The sequence below is a fragment of the Syngnathus scovelli genome, chromosome 12 (genome assembly GCF_024217435.2).
Source record: "Syngnathus scovelli strain Florida chromosome 12, RoL_Ssco_1.2, whole genome shotgun sequence".
In the NCBI taxonomy this organism is placed as follows: Eukaryota; Metazoa; Chordata; class Actinopteri; order Syngnathiformes; family Syngnathidae; genus Syngnathus; species Syngnathus scovelli.
The window spans coordinates 13,303,214-13,313,436 of record NC_090858.1 but is presented as its reverse complement, the minus strand read 5'-3'; the positions used below and the strand labels follow the sequence as shown (position 1 = coordinate 13,313,436).

General features: G+C 49.8%; 1 protein-coding gene across 1 annotated transcript; it reads right to left on the bottom strand.

Moving 5' to 3' along the window:
- Positions 1-2,025: 2,025 nt before the first annotated feature.
- wu:fj16a03 (uncharacterized protein LOC335475 homolog) lies at positions 2,026-2,728 on the bottom strand. Its single transcript, XM_049735303.1, has 3 exons — positions 2,559-2,728; positions 2,394-2,495; positions 2,026-2,303 (listed from the first exon to the last, which is right to left on the bottom strand). Exons 1-3 carry the CDS (start codon positions 2,602-2,604, stop codon positions 2,218-2,220), a joined length of 234 nt encoding a protein of 77 aa, XP_049591260.1. The 5' UTR covers positions 2,605-2,728; the 3' UTR covers positions 2,026-2,217.
- Between the last annotated feature and the right edge of the window lie 7,495 nt (positions 2,729-10,223).

Below are 10,223 nucleotides of genomic sequence, written 5' to 3'. Positions count from 1 at the left end.
GGGGAGCTGTCGGGTGTCTTCACGGACATCTTTAACGTTTCCCTGCAGTAGGCCATCGTCCCCTCGTGTTTCAAGGCTGCCACCATCGTTCCTGTGCCGAAGAAACCTGCACCGTCCTGCTTCATTGACTACCGCCCTGTGGCACTGACGCCCATCATCATGAAGTGCTTTGAGCGGCTGGTCATGGAGCACATCAAGTCCGTTCTCCCCCCCACCATTGACCCTTTCCAGTTTGCGTACCGTGCCAAGCGGTCCTCTGAGGATGCCATCTGCTCTGCCCTCCACTCGGCCCTCACCCACCTGGAGAGAAAGGACTCATATGTGAGGTTGCTGTTTGTGAACTTCAGCTCTGCCTTCAACACCATTGTGCCGCAGCGACTCATCTGCAAACTCGACGAGCTGGGCCTCAGTACCTCCCTCTGCAACTGGATACTGGACTTCCTCTGTCAGAGGCCTCAGGTGGTGCGTGTTGGCGACAAAATCTCCGCCAGCATCACGCTGAGCACGGGGGCCCCCCAGGGCTGCGTGCTCAGTCCATTGCTCTTCACCCTGCTGACGCATGACTGCACTGCGACCTACAGCGACAACCGCATAGTGAAGTTTGCTGACGACACGACTCTGGTGGGTCTCATCACGAAGGGCGACGAGACTCGGTACAGGTCGGAAGTTGACCTTCTGACCACGTGGTGCAGGGACAACAACCTCCTGCTGAACGTCAATAAGACCAAGGAAATCATTGTTGACTTCCGGAAGGGTCACACAACACACCTGCCGCTGATCATCGACGGTGCTGTGGTGGAGAGGGTGAGCTGCACCAAGTTCCTGGGGGTGCGCATCAGTGAGGACCTCTCCTGGTCCGCAAACACCTCGTCACTGGCAAAGAAAGCTCAGCGCCGCCTGTACTTCCTGCGGAAGCTCAGGCGTGCATGTGCTCCTCAGGCAGTCCTGTCTCAGGCAGTCCTGTTTACATTCTACCGTGGCACCATTGAGAGCGTCCTCACCAGTTGCATCGCTGTCTGGGGTGGTAACTGCACTGAACAGAACTTGAAGGCCCTGCAGCGCATAGTGAATACGGCTGGTAAGATTATTAGTGCTTCGCTCCCCTCCCCGAAGGACATTTACACCTCCCATCTCGCCCGCAAGGCAACCTCGAATGCCAGAGTCACCCGGCTCACTCTTTGTTTGACCTTCTGCCCTCTGGGAAGAGGTACAGGAGCCTGCGCTCCCGCACCACCAGACTCGCCAACAGCTTCTTTCTCCAGGCTGTTAGGGCCCTGAACTCGCTACCCCCTTCTGCGTAGCGTGCGGCACTGTTGCGCTATTTTCGGGAATGTCTGCAGTACGCGCACTTGCTCCTTTTTTTTCTGCTCCTCTTATTTATTTATTTATTGTTGTGTTATTTATTCATTATTTATTCAGCACGCGTTTGTTATACTTGTTTACTTGTTTGTCTGTTGTGAGCCATGTCTTGTCACCGTGGGATGGGGGGAACGAAATTTCGGTTTCTTTGTGTGTCTTTGGCATGTGGAGAAATTGACAATAAAGCTGACTTTGACTTTGACTTATAAATCAAGTACTGAACATTTTTAGACGACTTTGGCAGTGTCCGTGATTTAGAAAAACATCAGTTCCTTAAAGGTCATTAAGCTATTCAGGCAATATATAAAAAAATCATTTATTTCAAAGTGCACAGAAATACATATCGGATCATAAAGTTATGAAAACCTTTGTCATTACCACATATCAAAAACGTCTAGTTATGTCTCTTTCATTGATTTGGTGTGTAGGTATAATTATATGCTTAAAATGTTTCTTTTATCAATTTAATATATGAATATACTTGTCTGCTTATGTACTTTATTCAATGAGGTTTGAGCATATCCGTTTTTGTATCTAGGCAGGACCTTTTGTATTTCTACCCCATTTCTTCAATAGATAATGCTGATCAGCATTCAGTTGAATTATCGTGAATAAAAGTCATAGACAAAATGGCGACAATTTATTTCATGAAATGAGTAGAGTGAATTGAGTTATGAATGCTTTATTTCATTGCAATCATTTTGCGTCCACACTTTGAGCTCCCCCGCGACTCCAGTGGGGACAAGCGGTATAGAAAATGGATGGATGGATGGACTTTGAGTTCCTTTATTTTCTTTGGTTGTTTCACTTGGTCGACGACCAACATTGCGTGATTCAATTAGTGAAACGGGGCGGGGCTCAGTCGTTGCAGAGAGAGGAGTAGCAACAGGTCCAGCCGGGCAGAGAGCACTTGTCGTGCGTGACGCAGCCTTTCTCGCCGTTATCTGCGCAGCAAAACAAAACAAAGGCACAAAGTCACACGCCTGGTTCGAGCACGCGGCTTTATTTGGCGCCGGTGGCCAACGACGTTTGACCTCTATCGTAGCACGCCTGCGGCTCATCTGCGCTGTTGCAGTTCAGGATGTGCGGCACCATCGCCAGCGGGTCTCGTCCGAAACAGTCGATGCTAAACTGCGCTGCAGGGACGCAAACACACTGAGGAACTTTAGGAATCAAAGTAGGACGAGCGGAAAATGAACCTGAGCAGACGGGCAGCAGCAGCAGGAGCAAGAGCAGTAGCCTCATGTCGGGTCACCAGCGGAAACCTGCAAAATGAGGCAGTCGTAAAGTCTCTCTTTTTATACGGAAACCTGCAAAATGACGCAAAGGCTCTCTTTTTATTGACTGCCCAGCACGCCCACGTAGGTACACATTGTACAAGTTGGACATGGGTCAATGTCCACATGGGCTTTGTTTAACCTTTGAATCAAAGGCTTTAAGGGTTGGTGTTAATCATTGAGCATTCAAAGTCGGCAACAAAAAAAGACCCGTCACCCAAGCTTGGGAGAGGAGGACTCTCCGCCCTCCGTTGAATTCCAGATACTCGAATACCGTCTGCTAGCTGCTAGCAGAAGAAAATGCAGATCAGGTAGCCATTTTCATCAATCACTTCAACTTGGTTTGTAGCACGTGGGGAGAAGGGGGGCAATTTGCGTGCACAAAGCGCGCTCTTGTACAAGCACGACTTTTTTTCTTGTCACTCACACACATTCACACCATATGTGGGAATTGAACTCGCGGTGTCAGCACCAGGGCTGTGGACTCGGTTGGATTTTTGCTCCGAGTCCGAGTCCGGCCTCTTGACCACCGAGTCCGATTCCGGCTGTCCATTTTTTCTGTTAATTCATGTAACTGCTTAGTCGTTATTCAAGGCTAATTTAGATCAAAATCTACCAGAACGAACGCAACTGCTTTCACGCTGGCTGGTTCGGCTTATATAGGATCCCTTGCTGAGAGCGCGGACGTAAAAGTGAGGCGACGTTCCAATCGGACGTCGGAACGATAACATTTTCCCTGCCCTACCGGAGTTGTGCTAGTTCATAACGTAGATCACTAATGGCGTAGTCATTTAACCGATAGAAGTGGATACATTGGAACATAATGGAAGAATCCTTTGTGGAGCATGCACTTTCCCTTCTGAAGAAATCACGTTGGATGGTCACCATTTGCTGGATTTTGTCCACAATTTAGGGAGCGCGTTATCTGCGCCTCACAGCAAAAGCCATTGCCAATCACCTGTTATCCAATTTACTCACTGCGTGCTCGTTTGATTTCTTCAGATTTAGGAAAATGCTAAGACACTGAAGCAGAAATTAGACTTACACAGGTTGGTTGAGTTCAATCACAATTCTTGTTCAGACAGCTCTGTTTTCAGGAAAGTACAATACAGCGCTGGGCCCTTCAAGAGCGGAAAGTCTCCATTCAGAAAAGGCAACGTTCAAGGTTCTTTGGTTAGCTTATATCAGTTGCACATGCCAGTGTGGGCCGAGTTTGATGGGTGATGAGTCTTTGGGGTGGGGCAAGTTCGCCATGGGAGTGGGTGCTTGTTATGGGCAATTCGGTATGTGTGGGGGCTGTTGTCTTCCATCCCGTCTTTCGGCCTCGGCGATCATCTTTGGCCGAGTCCTTAGCTGGCTCCCTCTGGCACCTGCTGGTTTTATCTCCACGTGACCTTCCTGTGAACATTCTTCTCCAATCTTGGACATACACTGTCGTACCTCATTCTTTCAATTTTGTCATTTTGTACGAAATTATGTTAGCTTTTGGCTGTGACATCATTAATCTATTGCTGTTCTTTTGATACTTCATGTCTTTGCTTATTCTTAGTTTAATCATGCTTCCAACCGTATCTTTTCTTTGTTAGGCAAAATATTTCCCTCAGTGCAGAGCGTTCAGTAGTAATCAAAAACTGACGTCTAGCATTAGTCAAAACATAAGATACAATCAAGTACTGAACGGTCAAGACGACTCTGGCCGTGTCCATGATTTAGAGAAAAAACATCAGGCATGCATTACACAGTTCCTTAAGGGTCATTAAGCTATTTAGGCAATATATCAAAAGTCATTTGTTATTTCAAAGTGCTCAGAAATATATATCAGATCAGAAAGTTATAAAAACCTTTCTCATCACCACTTATCAAAAATGTCTAGTTATGTCTTCTTTATTGATTTGGTGTGTAGGTATAATTATATGCTTAAAATGTTTCTTTTATTTATTTAATATGTGAATATACTTGTCTGCTTATGTACTTTATTCAATGAGGTTTGAGCATATCTGTTTTTGTAGCTAGGCAGGACTTTTTGTATTTCGACCCCAATCCTTCACTCCCTCTGTTGACCTCAGTTTAACTGAGGTCACCAAAATCGTTGATGCCACCAGGGTCCCTCTGTTGGCACACCACGTCCCTCTGTGGAGCCGCTTCAAGTCCTTCTGTGGGGCCGCCAATGAGTGAGAAAAATAAATATAGATAAAATTCATACCCAGACATTTGTAAAAGATGGCGAGTGGAAAGGCAATTGGCCTAGACGACATTCCAGTGACAGCATGGAACTATCAAGGAGAGATGACAGGGGAGATTCTTCAAAAGCGAGAAGATTCCCGGAAAGGTGTTGACTTCTATTTTTTATTTTAGACCACGGCGTTGCACAGAACTGTAGTAGCTACAGAGGTGTTGTTATGTTGATTAAGCAAAGCATGAAGTTATCGGAAAGAATGTTAGAAGCGAGGCTTGGAAATCTACTGGCCAAAATAATGGAGAGTGTGGCAGAGACAAAGATAGGACATGCAGAGGGTTGGCGGCACAGAAAGATATGGAAACGATCGCTCTGCAGTCGCGGCCCCTAACAGGAGCAGCCGAAAGAAGTGGAAGATGAGAAAGAAAATGTGAAAGAGAAATACATAAACAAATAACGAAATACATACATACATATATAGTACATACATACTATAGACCAGTGGTTCCCAAACTTTTTCAGGCTAGCGCCCCCTTGGCTCCCCAGTGAATTCCTACCGCCTCTCCCCCCAGATTTGGTATGCTGCAATTTAAAAAGAGTAAGGTTAAACACAAATGTGTATTTGTGAACCAATTTATTTTTTTGCAGTTTTAACTGTTTCAGCAACATAGAATGGTAAATAAACATTTTCTTCCATTTACTCACAGAAAATGGTGGCGGACGTGATCTAAGGCACGCCACCCTCGCCACCCACACAATGACACACACATGCACACACAGGTACAAAGTCATATATGTACATTCGTAACAATATATATCAGTGAATGCACCACCCTAACCAGCTCAACACAACACAACGCGCGTTCTGGCGAGTCCCCAATTTCATGTTGACTTGAACTCAAGATGATGTTGACCGACAGAATGCGGTTTTTATTATAAGATAAAATTCGGAACATTACAAGCTTGAAATTATAAACCTGAGTTTTTGCTTTTGTAGTCTATGCTGTCTATGTAGTGACTACATAGACTTCGGACTGCCGCCCCCCTCCCGCCCCCTTCAACTTCTGACTTCGACTTCGGACTGCCGCCCCCATACCGCCCCCTTCGTCCTCACCGCCCCCCCAGATCTTTCCACCGCCCACTTTGGGAACCACTGCTATAGACAGACAGACATCGAACGATTGCCCATTCGGTCACTCAGTCATTCAGTCAGTCACTCAATGAATCACTCAATCAATGAATCACTCAATCAATGAATCAATGAATCAATGAATCAATCAATCAATCAATCAATCAATCAATCAATCAATCAATCAATCAATCAATCAATCAATCAATCAATCAATCAATCAATCACGTGGGTGTTAACTAATTTGTAATTGTATTGCAAGCAATTTAAACTCTAACGGAATATGTGGATGTCCATATCTGTTTTATCAAATTCTAATCCTACTTTACCTTTGTATAAGGCACAGTTGTCAAACTCAAGGCCTGGGGGCCAGATGCAGCCCGCCACATGATTTTATGCGGCCTGCGAAGACAAATTGTACTTCATATTCATGTGTCATTACTCGAATTGCAAATTGTCTTCACTTTTAATAATATTTTATTTTTAAATATTAGACCAGTTTTTATTTGTCTGATTTGAAAGCCCCCTCCGTGAGTCGTCACCTTATCGTGGTGGAGGGGTTTGCGTGCCCTTATGATCCTAGGAGCCATGTTGTCGGGGGCTTCATGCCCCTGGTAGGGTCACCCATGGCAAACGGGTCCTAGGTGAGGGGCCAGACAAAGCACGGCTCACAGAAGCCCCTTATGACGATTGAAATAAATGGACTTCGTTTTCCCTCGCCCGGACGCGGGTCACCGGGGCCTCCCTCTGGAGCCAGGCCTGGAGGCGGGGCTCGAAGGCGAGCGTCTGGTGGCCGGGCCTTCGCCCATGGGGCCCGGCCGGGCATAGCCCGAAAAGGAAACGTGGGTCCCCCTTCCCATGGGCTCACCACCTGTGGGAGGGGCCAAAGGGGTCGGGTGCAATGTGTGCTGGGCGGCAGCCAAAGGCAGGGACCTTGGCGGTCTGATCCCCGGCTGCAGAAGCTGGCTCTTGGGACATGGAATGTCACCTCTCTGGCTGGAAAGGAGCCCGAGCTGGTGTGCGAGGCAGAAAAATTCCGACTAGATATAGTCGGACTAGCCTCCACGCACAGTTTGGGTTCCGGTACAAGCCCTCTCGAGAGGGGCTGGACTCTCTTCCACTCTGGAGTTGCCCACGGTGAGAGGCGTCGAGCAGGTGTGGGTATACTTATTGCCCCCCGGCTGGGCGCCTGCACATTGGGGTTCACCCCGGTGAACGAGAGGGTAGCCTCCCTCCGCCTTCGGGTGGGGGGACGGGTCCTGACTGTTGTTTGTGTCTATGCACCAAACAGCAGCTCAGAGTACCCACCCTTCTTGGGGTCCCTGGAGGAAGTGCTGGAGAGCGCTCCTTCTGGGGACTCCATCGTTCTACTGGGTGACTTCAATGCTCACGTGGGCAATGACAGTGAGACCTGGAAGGGCGTGATTGGGAGGAACGGCCCCCCCGATCTGAACCCGAGGGGTGTTCTATTGTTGGACTAATGTGCTCGACATGGATTTTCAATAATGAACACCATGTTCAAGCATAAGGGTGTCCATGTGTGCACTTGGCACCAGGACACCCTAGGCCGCAGTTCGATGATCGACTTTGTAGTCGTGTCATCGGATTTGCGGCCGCATGTTTTGGACACTCGGGTGAAGAGAGGGGCGGAGCTGTCAACTGATCACCACCTGGTGGTGGGTTGGCTCCGATGGTGGGGGAGATGCCGGTCCGACCTGGCAGACCCAAACGCTCTGTGAGGGTCTGCTGGGAACGTCTGGCAGAATCTCCTGTCAGGAAGAGTTTCAACTCCCACCTCCAGCAGAGCTTTTCCCACGTCCCGGGGGAGGCAGGGGACATTGAGTCTGAGTGGACCATGTTCCGCGCCTCCATTGTTGAGGCGGCCGACCGGAGCTGTGGCCGTAAGGTCGTTGGTGCCTGTCGTGGCGGCAATCCCCGAACCCGCTGGTGGACACCGGCGGTAAGGGATGCCGTCAAGCTGAAGAAGGAGTCCTATCGGGCCGTTTTGGCCTGCGGGACTCCGGAGGCAGCTGACAGGTACCGGATGGCCAAGCGGAACGCGGCTTCGGCGGTTGCTGAGGCAAAAACCCGGGCGTGGGAGGAGTTCGGTGAGGCCATGGAGAATGACTTTCGGACGGCTTCGAGGAAATTCTGGTCCACCATCCGGCGTCTCAGGAGGGGGAAGCAGTGCAACGTCAACACTGTTTACAGTGGGGATGGCGTGCTGCTGACCTCGACTCGGGACGTCGTGAGTCGGTGGGGAGAATACTTCGAAGAGCTCCTCAATTCCACCTACACGCCTTCCATTGAGGAAGCAGGGCCTGGAGACTCTGAGGCGGATTCTCCAATCTCTGGGGTCGAAGTCACTGAGGTAGTTAAAAAACTCCTCGGTGGCAAGGCCCCGGGGGTGGATGAGATCCGCCCAGAGTTCCTAAAGGCTCTGGATGTTGTGGGGCTGTCATGGCTGACACGCCTCTACAACGTTGCGTGGACATCGGGGACAGTGCCTCTGGATTGGCAGACTGGGGTGGTGGTTCCCCTCTTTAAGAAGGGGGACCGGAGGGTGTGTTCCAATTACAGGGGAATCACACTCCTCAGCCTCCCTGGTAAGGTCTATTCAGGGGTGCTGGAGAGGAGGGTCCGTCGGGAGGTCGAACCTCGGATTCAGGAGGAGCAGTGTGGCTTTCGTCCTGGCCGTGGAACAGTGGACCAGCTCTACACCCTCGGCAGGATCCTCGAGGGTGCATGGGAGTTCGCCCAACCAGTCCACATGTGTTTTGTGGACTTGGAGAAGGCGTTCGACCGTGTCCCTCGGGAGGTTCTGTGGAGGGTGCTTCGGGAGTACGGGGTGCCGAGCCAACTGATAAGGGCGGTTCGGTCCCTGTATCACCGATGCCAGAGTCTGGTCCGCATTTCCGGCAGTAAGTCGGATTCGTTCCCAGTGAGGGTTGGACTCCGCCAAGGCTGCCCTTTGTCACCGATTCTGTTCATAATTTTTATGGACAGAATTTCTAGGCGCAGCCGAGGCGTTGAGGGGGTCCGGTTTGGGGACCTCAGCATCGCGTCCCTGCTTTTTGCAGATGACGTGGTGCTGTTGGCTTCTTCAGGCCGTGATCTCCAGCCCTCGCTGGAACGGTTCGCAGCCGAGTGTGAAGCGGTCGGGATGAGGGTCAGCACCTCTAAATCCGAGTCCATGGTCCTCGATCGGAAAAGGGTGGAATGCCCTCTCCGGATCGGGGATGAGATCCTGCCCCAAGTGGAGGAGTTCAAGTATCTTGGAGTCTTGTTCACGAGTGAGGGGAGGATGGAGCGTGAGATCGACAGGCGGATCGGTGCAGCGTCGGCAGTAATGCGGACCCTGTACCGGTCCGTTGTGGTGAAGAGAGAGCTGAGCCAAAAGGCAAAGCTCTCAATTTACCGGTCGATTTACGCTCCTTCCCTCACCTATGGTCACGAGCTATGGGTCGTGACCGAAAGAACGAGATCTCGGATACAAGCGGCCGAAATGAGTTTTCTCCGCAGGATGTCCGGGCTCTCCCTTAGAGATAGGGTGAGAAGCTCGGTCATCCGGGAGAGACTCGGAGTAGAGTCGCTACTCCTCCACGTTGAGAGGAGCCAGATGAGGTGGCTCGGGCATCTTATCAGGATGCCTCCTGGACGCCTCCCTGGGGAGGTGTTCCGGGCATGTCCCACCGGTAGGAGACCCCGGGGACGACCCAGGACGCGCTGGAGAGACTATGTCTCTCAGCTGGCCTGGGAACGCCTTGGGATCCCCCGGGATGAGCTGGATGAAGTGGCTGGGGAGAGGGAAGTCTGGGAGTCCCTCCTAAAGCTGCTGCCCCCGCGACCCGACCCCGGATAAGCGGAAGAAGATGGATGGATGGATGGATGGATTTGAAAGCGAGTTACTTGTCAGTTTGTTTTGTAGCTTTTACTCTAAATAATATGAGCTGCTCACACATTTATTTGGGTATGACAGTCATACCGGTCCTCCGAAAGAAGCTATGACTACACTGCGGCCCGTGAACAAATGAGTTTGACCCCCCTGGTACAAGGGATAGCCTTCTCATTGATCAAGCACGTATCTTAAATCATGCTTTTCCTCCTTTGAAGCGACTATGTACTTCAAACCCAAACGGCACCATTTTATAGGGAAAAAACTTGTTGAATCTATTTGTTTTCGACACAATCATTTTAAATTTGTTCAGTTTACCAATCCCTTCCATTGTTTATCCTGCAAATGAATCACGTGAATAATGTGTTATTCAAACTTTAATGTTCA